The sequence below is a fragment of the Akebia trifoliata genome, chromosome 3 (genome assembly GCF_017979445.1).
Source record: "Akebia trifoliata isolate Shusen 1 chromosome 3, ASM1797944v1, whole genome shotgun sequence".
NCBI classification, from domain to species: domain Eukaryota; kingdom Viridiplantae; phylum Streptophyta; class Magnoliopsida; order Ranunculales; family Lardizabalaceae; genus Akebia; species Akebia trifoliata.
This window is the reverse complement of record NC_141377.1, coordinates 3,811,258-3,833,085: the sequence shown is the minus strand read 5'-3', so window position 1 is coordinate 3,833,085 and position 21,828 is coordinate 3,811,258. Positions and strand designations below refer to the sequence as shown.

Sequence of the window (21,828 nt, the reverse complement as noted above, 5' to 3'; positions counted from 1 at the left end):
GTAGGGGCAAATGGGGAGAGAGGTGAGGGTGTGAGGACAAATGGGGCATGTAATTAGTTAAAAATATAGGGGTGTCTCAAAGTTCTGTGGGGGCAATTGCCCCCACCAGTTCCTTAACTAGTTCTGCCCCTGCTTTATACTATCGGGTATCTATCGAGCTAAATGACACTTGTAACACTTTTCTAACCTCAAACGCATCAAGTGTAGGGTTGAGATGGGAGGATCGATAGATGGTTCATAGGGATTAGTCTCATTTGGAAATCTTTAGGGACCTCCCATTGTGGAAATGATTGTTGTAGAGGTGTCTTTTATGATACACCTCGAGATCATAAGTCAAATCAAAATCACAACATTAAATTTATAAAATAATTGAAAAATATGACAAAAAAATAATAATATAAGGGTTTTTTACATGGTTCAACAAACATGTCTACATTTACTGGTTCGGAGAGCTTTTCACTATAACATATTTCTGTTACATGATCTTCTCTCTTTCCTTCCCCCCTCCCCCCTTTTACAATAATCTTTAACCTTTTATATAGAAAAAAAAAATCAGAAAACCTAGAAAAATAATCATAATCTTCATTAAATTATAATTACTCTTTTTACCATAATCCAAATTAAGAATTATTTAAATAAGAATAATCTTCTTAAATTGAGATTCTTTCATAATTAGATAAAATCTTCTTAAAAGATGTCACATGCCTACCTCGAGATTCCCACTGACCAAAGATGGGAGAGGATTTTATCCCTCTACATCATAATATTTTGGTGTACCACAACTTTACTCAATACCAGTGAGGTTGGCATTTAAGAATCTCATAAACTCTCTTTTCTTTACTATTATAATGAGAGAAGAAAGAGCACAAGTGGTTCAAAATGATAGTGCGGAACATGTGTTTGACAATGAGGTGAGGTGGAGATATGCATGGAATTATAGATGCCTTTCCTTGAGATACAAGAGAAAAAATCTATGGTTCTGCACACGTCCACACGTCAAATGCAATATCGTCCAAAGTCACTCTAAAATGACACACCAAAATTTGGTTCTCACAAACACCCCCTCCTTTACAATTAAATTAAATACAATCATGGTCATTTGGTAAAAAAAACCAATAACATTGTAACCCACTCCTTTATAATCGTGTTGGTTAGTTTTTAAAATTAAAAAATTATCTTATCTTAAAAAACATTTTAATAAATATTTTAAATTAAAAATAAATCCTTTTGATACATGTGCACTCGCACGTGCCACCTAAATTTTATCCTACCACTTCATACATGATCTTCAAGATCGGATGGACCAGTGGGAGTGTGGGCCAAAAGAGATCTTTCACAATGTGGGTCACGTAGCCCAACAAAAATTGGGCCTCAGTAAGCCCATATAAACACTGCCAACCCAGAAAATTTAACAAAGAGAGATCTTTCACAATGTGGGTCACATAGCCGAACAACAATTGGGCCTCAGTAGGCCCATATGAACCCGGAAAATTTAACAAAGCATAATATATATATATATATCCCGTTCAGCAACCTAAGTTTTACCACACACTTTAACAAACGCGTTTTGTCTTACATGGGTTAGAAGTTTCGGAATGAGCTGATTTTTGGTGAGGATGATCTCTATGATGAGGAGATCATCCTCACCAAAAATCAGCTCATTCCAAAACTTCTAACCCCATCAAAATTGATTTACAAAAAATGGACGGTCCACAATTTTTCAACGTGTAAACATGGGTCTAAACATTTCGAAATGGGCTGATTTTTGGGGAGGATGATCTTCTAATCATAGAGATCATCCTCACCAAAAATCAGCTCATTCCAAAACTTCTAACCCATGTAGGACAAAAAACGTTTGTTAAAGTGTGTGGTAAAACTTAGGATGCTGAACATTTCCCATATATATATATATATATATATGGTCCCGTTCGGCACCCTAAGTTTTACCACACACTTTAACAAACGCGTTTTGTCCTACATGGGTTAGAAGTTTCAGAATGGGCTGATTTTTGGTGAGGATGATCTCTATGGTGAGGAGATCATCCTCACCAAAAATCAGCTCATTCCAAAACTTCTAACCCCATCAAAAATGATTTACAAAAAATGGACGGTCCACGATTTTTCAACTTGTAAACATGGGGCTAAACATTTCGGAATGGGCTGATTTTTGGGGAGGATGATCTTCTAATCATAGAGATCATCCTCACCAAAAATCAGCCCATTCCAAAACTTCTAACCCATGTAGGACAAAAAACGTTTGTTAAAATGTGTGGTAAAACTTAGGTTGCTGAACATTTCCCATATATATATATATATATATATATATATATGTTATCTCTTCATGTGCCTTTCACATGTCAACTTCTAAGTATGCGTGGAAGCCAACCTTCCAATCCTAACTTTTTCTATAATAATTAAACAGTGTTCCAACAAGAGGGGACGACAGAGACAAATGCCATAATATTAACAAACTAATTTCCAAATCAAAATACTTATTATAAATAGAATCCAAGACATGTGAGCCTGAACGACCTGTATTTTCCTCATTTTTTATTAAGACATCCTACCTAAATTTCTGAAGTACAAGCCTCCATAGATTAATAAATATCCATAAAACATCAGTCCATTTCGAGACTTTTGACCCCAATTTTATAAGTTAAAGAACCGTGAATTGTTAATTGCTTGTAAATCACTTTTGATGGGGTTAGAAGTTTCAGAATGGGCTGATTTTTGTGAGGATGATCGCCTCATCATAGAGATCATCTTAAAATGAAAAAATCAGCATATTTTGAAACTTCTAATCCATATTGTCAAAACACGTTGTCAAATTAACTTTTTTTCCCCATGAAACGTTCTCCATATTTATATGATAAAACACAATTGAATTGCTGCAGTTTTATATTTTTTGAGTTAGGGATAAATGTCTCCTTACTTATAATTTTGTGGTTGAACTAATATACCATCCAGCTACACATTTTTTGTCTTTCCTCTTTATTCCACTAAACTTTACTAGCTATCTCCTTTAACCCATTTTATTATTATTATTTTGCCTCTTAACCTTAATTTTTAATAATATTCTTCTAATTTTTTCTTTCTTTCCATTTTTACCACTTAACCTCAACTTTATTTTAGTAATATCGTTCCACTATTGTTTTTCTCACTCCTTTCAACTTTGTTGTCTTTACTCTCGTCCTCCTCCATCCGTTTTTCATTTTCAATAATATCCATTTAATTTTACCATCTTTCCTCTTTTATCCCTTCAACTCCAAAGTTTTTATTATTATAATAATACCCTTCTAATTTATTATTTTTCTTATTTTAACCATTTAATTCCCAGAGAGGATGTTTGTGTTGTAGGCATGAGCGAACTCTAGTATATATATAGGACGTGTTCGGGAGGACATATAAAATTAACAACTATTTTTACACAATCACTCGAATGCTGTCCATTTTTTCAATATTTTCTACAACACGGACATCTGTCATTGGATATTGTAAAATGGATGGCATCCGAGAGATGTAAGAATAGTTGTCACTTGTTGATGTCGTTTGAACATGACCCTACACACACACACACACACGGATTAGATGACTCGTGAAGAAAAAATATAATCCCGACCATTGTAACAAGAAATCCAATTATTAAGATTTATTATAGGGAAAAATATTATCATTCTTATGTATTATTGGAAGATGTATAAGACTCAAAAGTTTAGTGTAGGGGTGCAACTTAATTCGGTTCAAACCGAGAACCGAACCAAACCGTGAGATTTGGATTGGTTTGGTTCGGTTTCGGATTTAAAAAATAAAAACCGATGAATTCGGTTCGGTTCTCGGTTCAGGTAATTTAAAAAACCAAACCAAACCGAAAATCGAATTAATTAATTTAAAATAAAATATTATATATATATATATATATATAATATATATATATGGGAAATGTTCAGCACCCTAAGTTTTACCACACACTTTAACAAACGTTTTTTGTCCTACATGGGTTAGAAGTTTTGGAATGAGCTGATTTTTGGTGATGATGATCTCTATGATTAGAAGATCATCCTCCCCAAAAATCAGCCCATTCTGAAATGTTTAGCCCCATGTTTACACGTTGAAAAATCATGGACCGTCCATTTTTTGTAAATCAATTTTGATGGGTTAGAAGTTTTGGAATGAGCTGATTTTTGGTGAGGATGATCTCCTCACCATAGAGATCATCCTCACCAAAAATCAGCTCATTCCGAAACTTCTAACCCATGTAAAACAAAACGCGTTTGTTAAAGTGTGTGGTAAAACTAAGGGTGGCGAACGGACCCTATATATATATATATATATATATATATATATATATATTTGTTTTTTTATTTTATTTTTATAAAAAATCTCATTCGTTCATCTCTCTCACTCCCTGCGCTCTCTCTCTCTCTCGTCTCTGCGTTTTCTCTCGTCTCTGTGATCCGCTGGCACCGGCTGCTGTTTCTCTCTCTCGTTTCTCTTATCTCTCTCTCATCTCTACGATCCACCGTCAGCGGCTGCTCTGTCTCTCGTCTCTCGTCTCTCTCATCTCTCTCTCTCTCGTCTCTGCGCTCTCTTTCTCTTCTCTGTGATCCGCCGCCAGTGCCAACCTCTCGTGTCTCTCTCTCTCTCTCTGCGACCTGCTGCAACCGCTCTTTCTCTCTCTCTGCGACTGGGTCTTGATCGGTGACCTGAGGCGCGATCTGCGACTGTGACCACCAGCTGCGACAAGTTCCTCCCCCCCTTTTCTCTCTCTCTCTCTCTCCGCTGCTGTAATTTACGACCAAACTGTAAATCTCATTGAACGGAACCGAACCAAACCGAATTAAGATCGGTTTGGATTGGTTTGGTTTTAGAAGACTTCAGTTCGGTTCTGGTTCTTATATAGTGGAATCGATCTTGATCGGTTCGGTTCTAATTTTGCTCTAACCCGATCCAACCCGAACCGAGTTGCACCCCTAGTTTAGTGTATGTTTGATTGCACATGGAAAATCAATTTTCATGGAAAATGACATTTTTCATATGTTTGATTGTATTTTTCCATGGAAATTGATTTTCCACCCCAATTAAAAAGTCCACCAAAATACCATCTTCTTCTTCCCCACTCATATTTTCTTCCTCCCAATCACCATCACTACCACCATAGCTACCATTACACTAATCTTGTCGTTATCACCATCTTCAACCATCTTTTCTCTCTCTCTCTCTCTCCATCTTTTTCAAATTGATTCCTAATCTACTTCGATCAATTCAAATCAATTGAGAATCTTTGGCTTTAAAATAAAATAAAATGGAGGTATGGGATTATATTGGTTAATGTTAAAGTAATCTTTAGAGAATCACCTCACAAACACCACAGCCATGTGAAGAGATTTGTAACCATTTTTAAATTATGGTCTTCTTTGAGTTTTATAGACCACTTTAATGTAATAAAAACTTTTGAAGTTAACTCTCATTAACTAAAGAAGAAACAAATCTTTGAAGCAAATTGAAATTATTTAAAAGGGCAATAAGGTAAAAAAAATAAATTAAAAAAAGATTACAAAAAAATATGCCTTCACATATTTTAGTTAAATACTATTGAGTGCCACATGCTTTTGCACATGACCTACAAACTTAAAGAACATAAGAACATAATTGCCATTATGATCAATAAAAAGGGCTATTATGGGAATCTGGTTGTTTAATTTTGTATAGAGATGAACTATAATTAAAGGATAAGTGAGGTCCCTTCAAAACAAGCCTAAGTTTTTATTTTGTAATAAATATATTTCAAGATGGTGTTCTCAATGGGTCAGGTTTTGACCCGACATATCTGGGATTGTGTTTGGATAGTGTTACTTGTAGGGCTGTCAATGGATCGGGTCTGGATCGGATTGGGATTGATTTGGCACCGATCCAATTAGGATCAGATCCGAGGCTGATCTGATATCTATCGGATCGGATTTTATATATCGGAATTCAATCTAAATAAACTTCATACATCTCAACAAAAATACAATATAATTTATATATTTTCTAACATATAATCGGATCCGGTCCTTACCGAATCGGGACATGGTTGATCCAGATCTAGATCCAATATGATATCGAATCGATATATTATCAGAATCCAAACCATCAATCCAGACCCAAAATTATCAGATCAGATTTCGAGTATGATCCGATCCATTTACAACCCTAGTTACTTGGTTCGTTAAGTAATCAGACGGCTCGACTTTGATTATTTGTTTATGGTTGGGCTGGGTCCTGGGAGTTAGGCCCGTTGGTCGGTCCAGCCAAGGTCAATCGTTTGGTACTTATTTGTTTATTTTGATTATTAAATTTTGGGTTATGAGATCCATAAGGTGGGATCCATCAAAAGATGTTGGACCCCACACGTTTGGAATCTCTTTCAGTTTTAACATGGGTCCACCTAATTTTTTTTGGGTGATTTAGACATACCCCCCTATATTTTGTTAAATATTAGATATACCCCTTTATATTTTGAAAATGATGACATGCATCCTTTTACCTAAGTCTTCTCCCTAGTCTAAGAGGAAAAGGCTCAAATGCCTTCATCATCAATTTGTTTGGATAAAAACTTTAACCCTCATTATCTATCATAAGATTTATTACTTCAAGTCTTAAATTGTCAAATCTCAAGATAAAATGGAATTTTTGAGAAAATATAAAATAATAAAATTTTGAATTGAAAAATCTAGGATTTTCTTTAAAAAAAAGATTGGGCAAAAATAATGGATTAAAATAAGGTTAAATAGATTAAACTTATCCTAGAGATTGAAGATCTTGAAGAAAAAAATAAATAAGATTTTTGAGAAAATTAAAAATAGTAAGATTTTGGGTAGAAAAATCTAAGGTTTTATGTAAACTAATAGTTTTAAGGTTGAAAACGATGAATTAAAAATTAATTTGAGTAGATATATCACAGAGTTTGAAGATGACTAGTTATGAGAAGAAAATTTTGAATTTTTTATTAGAGATTGAAGATGATGGTATTTAAGTCTTTTTCCCTTAGTCTATTTAAAAGACTAAGGTCAAGAGATACATGTCATTAATCTGAAAACATAGGGTATCTCTGATATTCAATAAAACGTAGGGGCATGTCTAAATTATCCTTCAAAAAATAAAAATAAGTGAATTGGTGACACGTGTCTATCTTGTCGTGGATATTCAACAGTTTCACGTTCACGAGTCACGACCCTTCAGAAAGAATAAAACGGTAGAAGTTAAAAGGACCAGCCAAACATGAAATCAAGGTTATCCGAGGTACTACCGGGAGTTGTTTTGCCACCTTACCACCGACCTCCCACGAGCCACAATTATGGGACCCATTAAATACTAATTTCCGACTGTTAGATGGGAAAACATTTCACCCTGGATTTGAGATTCACCTTCACCAGGCTAAATCATCATGAAGATCACCAATCAGCTATGTCAAAGCTAGAGAAAATCACATCGAATAACAAATTTTTTTATAAACATCTATACTCCGAAAGAAATATATATAAGATTGCAATGGTTGAAAATCAGCAATAAACATAGAGTCGTAATTTTCTGACTCGAAAGTTTTCACTCGATCGTCGTGGCAACGACATAGAATTATAGATTTTTTTCTTCTGGATACACAAGGAAAAAGATCTACGGTTTCGAGTCATTTCCATATCAACCAAGTGAAAATTTTCAAGAATCATTAGTGATAAGCATATTGCTAGAGCAAGAGAAGATCATCTCGAATTGCAAACTTTTCCCTTACAAAATAAATTCTCAAGAATAAAAGGTGGAGTCAAAATTGTATTGTAGCGGGGACAAATTATAATTAATGGTATAATTGAAAAGTTTGAATATGAATCATTTTGAGGAGAAATTCAAAGATTTTTGGTTGGAAGTTGAATAAAATACTATTTGGGTCTTTTTCCAATTAATTCAAGAGAGAAGGTCCAATCAAGAGACAATGTCATCTTCAAAAACTATAAGGGGTGAGGGAAAAAAATTAGAGGGAGATAAGTGAGTGGGGGCAAATAAACCATGTATTTAATTAAAAATACTGGACTATCTCAAAGTTCTACAAGGACAATTACCCCTACAAGCTCTTTACTAACTCCACCCTTGAGTAGGATGAGTTTAAGACAAACAATTTCCTTCTTTAACATATGTAAGATAGAGAATCCCAACTACAAAGTAGGTAGAAAATTTTTCGAAAATACAAAACTTTTTATACGCGTTCATGTAATCTCACACTTTATTAGTTGACTTAATCATATGTTCATCAAAATTGTGTCATGACTCGACATTTTGTGAATTTCACAAAAAGCAACTCCCATGATGACACGTGTCAACATCTTTATGATAGATTTTGAAGAAAAAAAATACATGTACAATCTATATGATTAAAAAGAGAAACTCAATCAAATTTATAACTGACTTGATTGTTGAAATAATTATAAAATAAAATATAGTATGAAAAATTCAAGCAACACAATTAGAAAGGAACATGAATTTGCTGATATAAGGACCAAGAATAGTGCTAGGGTGACACAAATCGAGAAACAAAAGTGACAAAATGATGTGGTGTCACGCACATTACCATTGATGCTTCTCCACGAGACACAAGTAAAAAAGTATCTACGATTATGTGCGTGCCACCACATCATTTTTGTCACATTTGTGTCTCCGTGTGTGTCATTCTAGCATTTTCCAAGGACCAACAACCCCAATTTAGCCAACTACGTCTATCGAGGCATATGAGTAGGATCAAGATTCATCTCACGTGGAAATTCAAAACAGAAGTTGGATTGTTACCCAACACCCGGAAGTACAGGATCCTCTCTCTTTAGTTTAATGATCTGTAAATCTCTCGTACAACCAAGAGCCTAAACAAAGTTCTGAAAATAAAACGAACAAATCGAGAGGGAGAGGAGAGAGAGAGAGAGAGAGAGAGGAGAGAGAGGAGAGAGAGAGAGAGAGAGAGAGAGTCTTAATCTCCCTTAGCATCAGCGGCTGTGATCAAGTGTTTCTTCTCTATTTCTTTAGTGCCTTTCAGATCAACGGTTGGATTGGAGTGAAGATCGAAATCTTCGTCACTAAGAATTTGAGGTATTCCACGAACTTAACTTACTATACTCTTTTCTCTCGATTCTCATACTTCGAACTTCAAACTTCAAACACCATTTTGATTCGCATTCTGATGATAGTGTACTTCGCGTGCCATTGTAACTTTAGTAGGAAGAACGACAAACTACCGTGGATTTGCTTAATTGCAGATTCGACTGTTCATCAGCTCTTGAGAAATAGGGGGTATTTGTCTGTCTTCGTGTTTTTGTTTTATTCATATTTTGATTATTTTCCGACTAAAAGTACAGATGTCAACGGTGAAAGTGATAGCTCGTAATTTTTTTTAATTCACGAAAATACCCCTACACACGCTTTAGGTGACTGTTTGAGAGACCCATGACTTCACTCTCTTCTTATAGATCATGAGAAAATGACTTAAATTCCCCATATTCAATCCATTATTTTCATCTCTCTCTTAGTTGTCCTTGTAAAGATTTTCTATCTAAATTATATCATCTCTTATTTCTCCAAAAATCTTGTAATATCTTATGGTTGAAAATGAGGGTAAAAAAAATTTTACCCAAAAGATTGAGGAGAAAATTAAGTTTTTATTGGGTATTGGGTTGAAGATGAGGTCACTTTACAGTACACTAGTTTTGTTAAAGAAGATCTAGGGGTCTATTATCAATTTAAAAATATAAGAGGGTTTCTCAAATATTCTCCAAAATATTAAGGGTTATGTCGAAATCAATAATGTGAATAACTTTGAGGGAGATTTTAGTTATTGTAGAAGTATGACCAAATGACCAAACTACCCTTATTATTGGAATATATTCTTATTTAAACCTAACCTATTATACTAGATTTGAAAGTATCTGGTTTTTAAATAGGCCAGGTTACATACTAGTATTGGTCTTATGCTTACTTATGTCTTACTTTCAATACGAGTGTTGATATTCTAATTAGAAACTTTTCACTCGGTCAATACTCGTCTGATATATTACGGATATGAAATTGTAGATCTGTTTCCTCGAGATAAAAAAATGCAAATCCTTATAAAAAATGTGCATTTGTGTATCCCAAAGAAATAAATCTATGATTCCGTATCCATAAAACGTCAGCCCAGTGAAGACTTTCTAAGTTAGGAAATCAGTATGCTCACAATATTTTCAGTTTTGCCAAATATATATATATATATATATAATTATTGAGGTTAATTTTGGCAAATTAAAAAATGACGCCAGTATGCTTACAATATTTTCAGTTTTGCCAAAATATATATATATATATATATATATAATTATTGAGGTTAATTTTGGCAAATTAAAAAATGACGCCGATTGGAGATTGATAAAAACATGAAGGATAGAATAAATTACAAAATTACCCTAAATGATGTTTGATGAAATTGGGATGGCTGGCCTCTGACTTTTTTTTTTTTTTTTTCTTAAAAGTCTGATTTAGAAGGATAGAGTGACTTACAAAATTACCCTAAATATAGTTTGATGAAATTGGGCTGCGGCCTCTCAAGTCTGATTTAGAAATTTTTGGTGGGTGGTCACAGTCATTTACACCTCAAAAGAAAGATGAAGGTTGGGAAGTGGGTGAGGGTAAATTTGGAAAGATATGGTTTGGGGTACCACAAACATTTTGGAAAAAGGGTATTTCATTTATTATTTGTTTTCAATTTGCCAAATAAAGGTCATTTCCAAGCATCAACTCATTATTGAAGAAAGGAAAATGCTGGAATGACACTGGGTATTTATTGCGATTCTCGCAAGTCTGACGTGGGATGTACATATAACCATAGATGTGTTTCCTCACGATACGAGTAACAACCATCTATGGTTATATATGCATCTCCATGTCAAAATTGTGAGATTCACAGTAAATCCTGTGTCACCCCAACAGGACTATTGAAGAAAACATTTTAGTAAGAGTAATGTTGGGTTGACATTCGGATTTACTATGATTCTCACATTTCTTATGTGTAGGTGCACACATAAGTTTAGATGTATTTTTTTTCTTGTATCTTGAGGAAACGCATTTATGGCCATCACATCAATACAGTGAAAAAGAAAGTCTCCCCAGGATTTTTCTTTTATTAATTCATGTTGGTATTGGGTGGATTTGTGGTATCATTTGTTTTGTCTTGTAAATTGGGAGAGAAAAAATACTATTTTTATCTTACGTGGTAAGAAAGGAGATTAAAGCATGTTTTGACAAACAAGGGCTATTGACTCCGATATGAAACGTCTCCTTGTCGGAGTCAGAAGCTTGAAATAGTTTGTTAAATACGAGTTTCCAGCTCTGATAGAGTTGGAAGCCCGTATCCAAACGCTTTGAAGAGAGTTTCTAACTCCATGTCAGAGAAAAAAACTCACTTCAAGGCCAATCCAAACATCTATGAATGTTGCAACGCTTGAAGATAATCTTGGAAGGTATAGTTCTCTCATATCCTTGCTTGCTTGGTAATTCATCTCTTTTGGGCAAATATAGTAAGGGGTCTTGCCACTGGTTGGCATGTTACTTTGCTTTTAAACTTTCTCATTAATAATATAATTTAGTTTTAATGTATACCTCTTCGTTAGGTTTCTAGGGTTGTTAAATGGTAAGAAGCCGACTTTCACTCTTAGTCATCATCGGCATTCGTGCTTCCCTCTCTTTCTAGTCGATCCCACTTATTGGTGTCCCAAAGTTTAGGATTAAGGGTTGGTTGATTGAGCTTTATAGCTTCTGAGGGTTAGGATCAAGGGCTGCTTTAGATATACCAACTCAACGTACCACTTTCTTCACTTCTAAACCTATACGTACCCCAAGTAACATTATTTCAATTGTAAAATTATTGTGTTGAATGTTCCCTAGAAACTGATAGGTAAGAACTCTATATTTTTCTCCCTATCTTGAACAATCCATCTTAATCATGATTTTTCCAAGATCCAACTAATCTCATCTTGAGCCATGGTTTTAAATCCCATCTGAGATTAAGACAATTCATCCAATAAGTCTCGGTATTGTTCACCAACGAGAAAGATGGACAAGTCAAACATATCGAACAAGATTTAAAATCACAGTTTATTTTTTTCATTTTTGAACAAGATGTCTCAAAACGTATCAGAAAACTCGTTTGAGACAACTTGGTCTCGTTCATGGACAAGACGAGACGTCAAAACGAGTTTTAAAACCATGTCTTGAACAAGTCAAATCATTTAAATCATTTTAAATATATTTAATATTATATTTTATGTATAAATTATTATATATATTTTTTCTTATTATATAAGGTGCACTAAGTAGTGCTGAGCCAGAAAATCAAAATACAATTGATTGGGCCTAAAACTCAATCAATATTTTAAAGATATCTGACTAGTTTTAAAACCATGGTCTTGATTCTCACATGTTCTAACTGTGTTGGAAGTTTGATTTTGTAGGTTTGACTAGTCGTCTAATCAGATGGTTGAAAACCCATCTCATCAAAATCGTGTGGACCCGACCACAGAAGCCTCAAACACCGTAGCAAAGAAGAGGAGTCGGTATCCAGTTGAAGATGCGGGAGATCTGATAGAGTGTTCTGGGGAGTACTGCTCTTCATGCACCGCAACCTTCGTTGCGGACTGCGTTGCTGTCTGTTGTTGCCCTTGTGCCATAGTTAATGTTCTCTCTTTGGCTTTCGTTAAGATACCTTTGGTGATGGGAAGGAGATGTTGGGGATTATTGGGAAAGAAGTGTCGTTTGTTGGAAAGAAAGGAGAGAGGGAACAGAAAGGAGAAGAAGAATGAAGTTGTGAATGTGATGGATAGAGATGGAAATTTGAGAAAGAAAAGGGCAGAGGAGGGAAAAGTAGAAAATTTAAATGGGGTCTTGGATGGTGAGAACTACTGTGCAAGAATTGAGGCTGAGAGGGTTTGGTTGGAGTTGTATCAAGTTGGTCATTTGGGTTTTGGTAGAGTTTCCTTCACAGGAATGCCTGTGAAGGGTAATTAGGGAAAGATGGAGGAAAAAAAAAACTATGATTAATAATTGAACATGTCCATGATGAAGACGTTATTTATCAAATTTGACAGACTTTAGGAATCTTTAATTGTGACTCTTTGCAAGATTGTAAAATGTCAAAAATACCCTCCATGATCTGTAAGGTTTTCCTTATTTTTTTTTTTTGTATTACCCCCACCATAATATTTATGGTTTTAAATCTCTTACACCATCAATAAGATGAATAGATAAGTCAAACGTATCAAACAAGATTTAAAACTTTAGACAGTTCAAACGTATCAGAACGGAAGACTCGTCTGAGACAACTCGGTCTCGTTCATGGATGAGACGTCAAAACGAGTATTAAAATCATGACTATATTATGAAGGGGGGTGTTCAAGGGTCATATAAGAAATCAAACATTGTGCCAAACATTTTTCAATATATAAGTTAAAAGTTTTAGAATGGGTTGATTTTTTTATGAGGATAATCTCTATGATTAGACAATCATCAGCACACAAATTGACTATTGTAAAACTTCTAACCACATTAAAAGTAGTTTACAAATAATTGACAGTCCACAATTCTTCAACTTGTAAACTGGGGTTAGAAGTTTCAGAATGGGATGATTTTTTTGTGAGGATGATCTCACATTATTTTTAATTTCTTATATGAACGTTGAATGCACCCTTATTACGAATTCACACCATAAGTGATTTTTGGTGGATCTAGGCATAAAATCAGTTTGATCGGTAGTTCAAAATCTTAAGCTTCAAGTTTCCAACAATGAAAATAATGCTCAAATAAAAGCTAAAAATCAAATCCAAAAGAATGCTAAAATCTAATAGCTGCAAATAACTTATCAAGCTGGCTTTTTTTTTTTTGGGTGAGTCCATGTGGTGAACCAAATACTTAAAAAAATTTATTAGAGCACACCAATAAGCTGGGCCAAACCTTCATAAACCAGTGGAGCCGAAAGAGCAGGGCATGGTATTTAAAAGGAAAGGTTTATCCAATTAAAGCATTGATCTGAGGTCGAAGACGGGTATCAATGGGTTAGGAAAGTCTAGAATCCTTTTTATTGAAACCGATCAGATTGAGACTCGGGAATCGATAAGAACAAATGGGAACAAAGAACCAAAATCTTTTTAAACAGAACTTTTGACGTTTCGGGTTCATCAATTTTGAGAATCGCAACCAAAAAAATTTAAAGATTTTACGTTACGATTTACTTGTCTACAATGCCCAAGAGTTGGCTTGGGTATGTGTATATGAGCTCCCGGGTGCCCTCCCTCCCCTTGCAAGCTAGTTTTCAATGGTGAGTTCTACCCGAAGAGTTCATATTCAATGGTGTTATAGGTGGCACAACATCGCATATAGGCTTGAACTCAGTAATGGGCTGCGGCTCCATGGTCACCATCACGGAAATTGCTACCTAATGATGCAGCCGTCACGAAGTATGGAGGTGTGTGACAATCTATTTGAGCCACACCGCCCAAGTATGAGATTGGGTATGCGTATATATAAACTCCTGGGCACCCTCCCCTTGCAAGTAGGGTTGCAACTCAGGCGGGTTCGGCCGGATTGGGGATCAACTTGACCAACCCTAACTTGATAAACACCATTCTGCACCAATGCCCAACCCAATCCCAACCCAAGTTGGGTTATTCGGGTTAATTCATTCGTCACTAATACTAAGTAATTCAAGTAATTCAGTATTTATAACAGTTTATATAGAGATAAGTGGCATGTAAAAGAACTTAAAATTTACAATTGTTTATCCTATAAATGTGTTTCTAAATTTTATTTGCATAAAATTATAAGCAAATTTCAAGAAGAGGAAAGAAGAATAAGAAAATTAACTAAAATAATCATTTTATTGTTAATAGCAATTGTTTTTAAAAAGAAGCATTTAAAGAATTCTTATAATCATTTTATTACAATATGGAATTACACTTAAACAAAAACAATAATAACTGAGCAATTATTTATTTAATAAAAATAATCACACATTACTTTTTATATATAAATAAACAAAACATACATATTGAAATACTTTTAAATTATAATAATATTAAATTCGGATTTGGGCAAATCGGGGTTTGGCCGATACCTATGCCAGAACTTAACCTGTTTTGAGTCGGGCATTTTTTTTTGCCCGAACCCCAAGACTGAACTCAAGCTAACCATGGTCCAACCCAACGGACCCACCCAAGTTGCAACCCTACTTGCAAGCTGATTTTCAAGGATGAGTTGCGATGAGTTTTACCCAAAGAGTTCGCATCATTCTAATTCTGGTTTCTTTCCCATTGGCACCCCTAGTTGAATGAATTCAAGGCATTTTCTATTAGAAGGGAGAGATGTAATCATTTTGAAAAGAAATTCTATTGTCCCACCAAATTTTGTTAAGAGCACCCCAATTCATATGAAATCATTGAAGAACTAACCTACATCCTTCTTCTTTTTTTTTGAACCGGGGGTGGGGTACTCTTAGTAAAAGTTGGTATGGTAATAAGCTCTCTTTTTGAAAATTATCCCAAATATTTGCCAAAACATAGAAGGGTATGCCTAATAAATCACCCTTTATATTCAAAACATATATTTCTCCTCTTGCTCTTTAAAATTTTTAGCAATGCTCGCGCTGGTACACACTTGTTTGAACAAGTGCCCATTTGGTGGTGGGACCAACTGGGCTCTCACCCATTCGGCCATCTCATCCCTTGAGGGTGCTTACCGGTAACGAGTCCTCTTATTTCCACGGTCTCAACAAGACTGGTAAGAAATACAGAGGGTGCACTTGGAGAATTCGTTCCTAAGTCAACAACGTGAGCACACTCACTTTATACCAAATATGTTCTAACTGCCATTGTTGCGAAGGTGGACCCATAATGGTGAAGTTTGGAGATCATGCTTATCTGCCTCAGTGATTCATGCTTTCATTCACACGATTACATATTTCCAAGTGGGCGATATCCCGAGTCCATGCTTTATTGGCCGTAATGGCTATAGACTCTTAACCCATGCCATACTTGTTCATCTCGAGATCTTAAACAATTCATCCGCCCCAGCTCATGCTTTTCAACACAAATCCCGAGGTAATATGTGTATGGTTGGGATGAACCTGCATTCATATGCTAGAACCAAGGAATACAACAGACACTAATAGGCTAAACAACCCACATTATTACTCCTACATTTAACATACAAACACCCTGAAGAGTCAGAAACAAGAAGGATCCTACTTAACAAATCAACTAAAAGGAACAACAGCAAAAAGAGATAAGATGACTTAAATGTTCCAAATTCATCTAAATTAAGAGGAAGATGACTCACCCATTGTAGTTACCTGCTTTAGGAGACCCTTAACCTGATCATCTAAGTTGGCTTTTACCTCTGGTGACAGCTTATTCCAAGACTTCCCAAGCAAAGACCCCGCCGTCTTAAGATTCTTCCTTATAGAGCGAAGTGACGGCAAAGCAGATTGCTTTTTGAGTGAGTTCCCAACATGTTCTGAAGCCTTAGCAAAGGAGGAAAGATACCTGAGACGGTAACTAACCACTGAAGGTACAAAATAGCTAATCTTATCCGAACATTTATAGGCTTCTTCGGCATCAGAGCTCCTTACATAGACAACCCGAGCACAACCCGAATCTTTTAAAATCTCTGTCTCTGATTCGTTCAAAGACCCAAATTTTCCAAATATCGTGATCAGATCACCTTTCGATGGCAAAGATACTCCCGGGGAAAATGTCAAGAGAAGAGCCGCAGCCGAAGCTTCTCCCTTGGTTACCCTTCTACGGTTCTTCACATCTGGTGTGCCAATAGCAGATTTCAGCTGCTTCTTAGGACTCTGCAACGTTGGTTCATCCTTGCCTTTTCTTTTTTTCCGTTCGAGTTTACCTTTGGACGCTGTTTGGACTTTCTCATGTGAGTTGGGTTTAACGTCAATTGAAATTTTCTTTCTTCTGCCTCGACCAGACAGGGATTTGTTATACGTAACGAAATCGGACCCTTCGTGATATAATGAGCTTCTCAATCTGATAAAGAAACCCTTGAATGTGTTCAAAGTTTGCTTTTCCTTCAAGCGTAGAGGATCCACAGCCGCAGAACGGAACTCCATGAGCATCTCATGTGCAGATACATTGCCTTCCTCGAGAACAATCTTGTTTTGGTTTGGTTTTGGTGTTCGTGGTCTTAAGCTACCAAATGTTTTACGCTCAACATGGGACTCCTCCAACACTTTCTTCACATTGCCTTCCTCAAGAGCAATCTTGTTTTGGTTTTCTGTCGGTGTTCGTGGACTTAAACTACCATATGTTTTACGCTCAATATTGGACTCCTTCGACACTTTCTTCTGAAATGTCTTGCCACTATCTTTCACGATTGGTGGGGAGGCGGTATCCTGGTTTTCGGCCCTGCCAATACAGTCCCCTAGACGAGAAACTTTTGGAGTATTAGGGGAGTCCATTTCAGAATCTTTCGCAGGAATCAAGCTTGTATTCCCTCGGGTAGGATTTGTATAGGGAGGCGACAAGTATTTGCTCTTCTTCCGTTCCCTCAACAAAGAACCCAATTTACTTCCTTCTTCAATGACACCACCGTCATTTTCTGAAATTTTCGTCTTCTTCAGCTTCTTAGGATTAGCCCTTTTACTTCCACCCGAATCTTCTTCAACTACCTCACTGTCATTTCCAATTTTCCAACCCTTATTCTTCTTTCTCTTCTTAGATTCTGATTTCTGTTTGCCCGAGACAGTTTCTTCTTCTGCCACATCACTAACACCATTCTCTTCAAGCTTGACATCCGTGTCCTTCGCCAAAAGTTCAGCCATACTTCTCTGTTTCTTCCTCTGATATAACTTTTCCTCTGAAATCCCAGAAAAATTTCGGGAAAAGCTTAAGCCGGTTCTACCACTCCAAGGGCCTACTGGAGAAGAAATCCAATCTTCTTCGGCTGGGCTTACCGTTAGGTCCGTTGTTTGAACTTCGAGACCACCATTGCTTTCTATCACATTTCCAGCATTCTTTATCGGGTCAGTAATTCCAATGGGTTCATGGTACGTTGGCAATTGGCTATAACCCTTTGCATGATAAAAAGCCGACAACCGACTCTTAAACACTATGAGCTCAACCAAATTGGTTACAGAAACAACTTGCGCAATATATCGAAGACGAGAAAGAAATTCCATGGGTTCATATTGAGTGATAGAAAGTTCACCCATCCCACCATCAGGAACAAAGACTCCTTCCTTTATTCCAGCATTCACAGCCAATGGTCTAGTTCGGGGTTCTTCTGCCACACATGAACAAGTCATCTCCAATTCTAAACATCTACCAAAATCATCTACGGCCTCCTCTACAGCTTTGAGAAAGCTTTTAGAGCCACTTTGCTTCACCATCTCGTCGAAATTCTCCTGAAAAGGCTTTAATTGGGATGGGTAGCACCAAGCAAAAGTTCCATCTCCAAAGTACGCCACTAAGTGGCGATCCCTTCGTTGGTACTTCACAGCATTCTTTGATGCATCAGAGGGATCGTAAATTTTTCCAGGCCACCATGGGTGACTTTTGATTTTGCCCCAAACAAAATCACCCACCAAGAATTCATGTTCTTGATCGTTAACTTCTATTTCTTCTTCGTCTTCGACAAATTCGATTTTTGGCATCTTGAACTTGGATTAAAGGAAGTTCTTTAGTTTCTAAAACTTCATAAATGTTATCTTGAAGTAGACCAACCAAATGCCCAGAAACCAAATACTCTATTTGCCTACCTAAATCACCCAAATTCAATAACTTTGTTTGAATTTGATCAAGAAAACGTTCATCCACCAAGAACCCTCCACCACATCACCACCTATTCCACCATTTTTGCCCCAATTGAGCAACCAAGCTATCTCTGCAACTGAAATATCCCTCCAAATCCTTAATCAACACTTTTTAAGCGAAATCTCTATTTCAAACACTCGAATTTTCACCACCACAAGATTACTTTCGTTGTTCCTAACAGAAACCCTATCTTAAATTTCTTCAAACTCCTGTAACTCGAATTGTCAAACCAGAAACCCTAAAAAATTTCCACTTTTAGAATGGTTTCACCTTCTTCTAGGGCTTGAGTAATCGGTTTTAGGGTTTCCATTTTGATTTCTCTATTGTATCCCTTAAGATGATTTCACCGCTGAAATACAAAAATTATTTCTTAGGGTTTTGTTTTCATGAAAAAAAAAAAATTAAAGAAAAACATCAACAAATTAGGAGATGAAAGAGAGGGAAATAAAATTAAAATCAAAATCAAAATCAAAATCAAAAACATAAATAGATTGATACCTGAAGATGAAACGCGAAGTTTTGGTAGAGAGAGAGAGATGTAGAATCGAGGATAGAAGATGTACAGTTAGACGAGTTGGAGAGAGATTGCAGTGTTTAACTTTTAATTTATCGGATCGGTAATAACGGGAGAAAAATGAAATTATCGTGTAAATCTCGAAGAGAAAATGATGATATCGATGATTTTTAAAGTACAGTGACTACTGTCGGTGCTTATTTTTGTTATCGGCGTTGGTAAAATGATGTACACGTGGCAGGTAGTGAGATTATTTTTAGTCTGATTAGCCTTACTACGATAGTGAGGAAAAAAAAAACCTTAATAAACCTCATCCACCATAAAATAAAAAAAAATCTCGAGATGCGTAAAATAAATCCTTAATATTTGGAGCAAAACTCGATGTTTTGTTTATGCATCTCGAGGTCTTTTTTACGGTGGTGAATGAGAGTTAGTAACACTTTTTCCTTACATCAAAGCAAGGAAAGGGTTTCTCTGTTTTTTTTCACTCACTTCCATTCACGTGGATATGGATTATGGTTTCATGAACACAATCCATTAAACTCAGTTTATATTAATTAATTTACATATATTTAAATTATAATAATTATAATTTTATAATAAAATAAGATAGAGCAGGAAATGTTTAGTCATAGAAAAATCCTGAAATGAAAAAAAGTATTTACTGCGATTCTCACAAGTCTAACGTGGGATGTGCACATAACCATAGATGTGTTTCCTCGTGATACAAGTAAAACCATCTACGATTATCTATGCATGTCCACGTCAGAATTGTGAGAATCACAGTAAGTCCTATGTCACCCCAGCACGACTCTTAGTCATAAAATCGTGTATTTATTTATATAACAAATATTTAAAATTAAAAATAAAAGATTAATTATTTTAATCAAAATTTACAAAATTCCTATTGACTCAGTCGAGCTCTAATGACTCGAACGAGATTTTCAAAATATTATTTGAGACATCTTGTTTATCTCGTGAGATGAAGTGAATGTTGAGATAAAGTGTAAATCTATATCGTTGCTAAGGAGACCAAGATAACTCGAATGAGTCATCTCAATCTTCAACGAGATTTAAAACCATGATATGGATATCTTGACGATGAACTTGTAGGCCCAAATTTTATTAGTCTTTGACTTTGTATTCCATCTCTATAGAAAACTTTCGTATTATCTAAAAATTATCAATATCTTTAAAATAATAAATCAATTTTTTTATATTAAATTATATGTCGTCAATTCTAATATTTATTAGGACCATCATACTTGTCGACCATCGATGAATTAATTAGATTAAAAATCCAAAGTTAATTTTAGTCATTATATATTGAACAATGACAAAATTAGCTTTGATAACGATCGGATCGAACGATAGTACAAAGTCAAAAAAAAAAAAAAAACCCTATCACTACTTGTAATACAAAACAAGTATATGTAATCCCTCTTAGAGATTAAAATATCTTAACAATGATGAAACCAATGAGAAAGGTGTGTTGCCTATAGAATGTTGAATTATTAAGACGACAATTCGACTAATTATGTTTTATAGAATTGAAAATTGAATTATTAACTGACTCAACACCAACCCATTGATACCCATCATGGTTTTTAAATTCGGTTTCGCGTCTTGTCTCTTCCAGGCCCGATACTGAGTTGTCTCGGATGAGTTTTTCAATACATTTGAGACGTCTCGTGAGACAAATCAAAAAATTGAACGTGAGTCCTAAATCTCAGTCAAAAAATGACTTTGTGAGTTGGTCTCGTTCAGCTCTGATACCGAGTTAACTTGGGTGTTACATCTCGGTCTCGGACGAGTTTAAAAACCATGATACCCATATGTCTAGTTGATTGAGTTTTGAGTTGAAGAGAAGTTGAGAACTTGTAAAAGAAATAAGATTACACCAATATTATCCACACACTTAAGATAATTTAAGCTGTAGAGGGTGCAGGAATGTAAGCAATTGCTGGCTTGGGCATTGTTTTAGCAATGATGGATGGCCTTGCGAAGGTCTCTTGCTTTGGTACCGAATCCAATGGCTTGAAATTGAGCGATTCATCGTTATATACATAACCACCATTTCTCTACTAATATCTTAATATCCTCTCTCCATGTTAATTTTTTTTTGCCTGTATACCTTCGTGGCTTTGACCCCTATATAATAAAAGAGTATGATTAGTAAATATATAATTATTATTATCTTTTTTTTTTTCGGTTAATTTGGAGATTGATATTATATGAATAGTGATTTTCTGATGCCCCCTCTGACATGCCCCCATACGTTCTTGATGTGGCATGTGTTAGAATCATAGATTCCTTTCCTTGGGATACACCCTACACATATTTATGGGGATGTACATGTGAATTTTTTTACTTACAGAATTTTTGCTCACAGTGCTAACAGACTCCTCAGTATTTACCACATTAAGTATACAATGATAGTTTTGTAACTAACAA

The 21,828-nt window shown here is 35.5% G+C and overlaps 2 protein-coding genes across 2 annotated transcripts; one reads left to right on the top strand and one right to left on the bottom strand.

Moving 5' to 3' along the window:
- Positions 1-11,270: 11,270 nt before the first annotated feature.
- Positions 11,271-13,147, top strand: LOC147405598 (uncharacterized). The gene is made up of 2 exons (XM_086433391.1): positions 11,271-11,507; positions 12,498-13,147. The coding sequence occupies exon 2, from the start codon at positions 12,520-12,522 to the stop codon at positions 13,048-13,050; it is 531 nt and encodes a 176-aa protein (XP_086289517.1). The 5' UTR covers positions 11,271-11,507; positions 12,498-12,519; the 3' UTR covers positions 13,051-13,147.
- Positions 13,148-15,493: 2,346 nt separating this feature from the next.
- LOC147405597 (PWWP domain-containing protein 6-like) lies at positions 15,494-19,506 on the bottom strand. Its single transcript, XM_086433390.1, has 2 exons — positions 19,359-19,506; positions 15,494-19,209 (listed from the first exon to the last, which is right to left on the bottom strand). Exon 2 carries the CDS (start codon positions 18,698-18,700, stop codon positions 16,352-16,354), a length of 2,349 nt encoding a protein of 782 aa, XP_086289516.1. The 5' UTR covers positions 18,701-19,209; positions 19,359-19,506; the 3' UTR covers positions 15,494-16,351.
- Between the last annotated feature and the right edge of the window lie 2,322 nt (positions 19,507-21,828).

What these genes read in the sequence shown, in the direction of transcription:
- LOC147405598 (XM_086433391.1), top strand. Translation starts at nt 12,520, where the DNA reads ATGGTTGAAAACCCATCTCATCAAAATCGTGTGGACCCGACCACAGAA.
- LOC147405597 (XM_086433390.1), bottom strand. Translation starts at nt 18,700, where the DNA reads ATGCCAAAAATCGAATTTGTCGAAGACGAAGAAGAAATAGAAGTTAAC.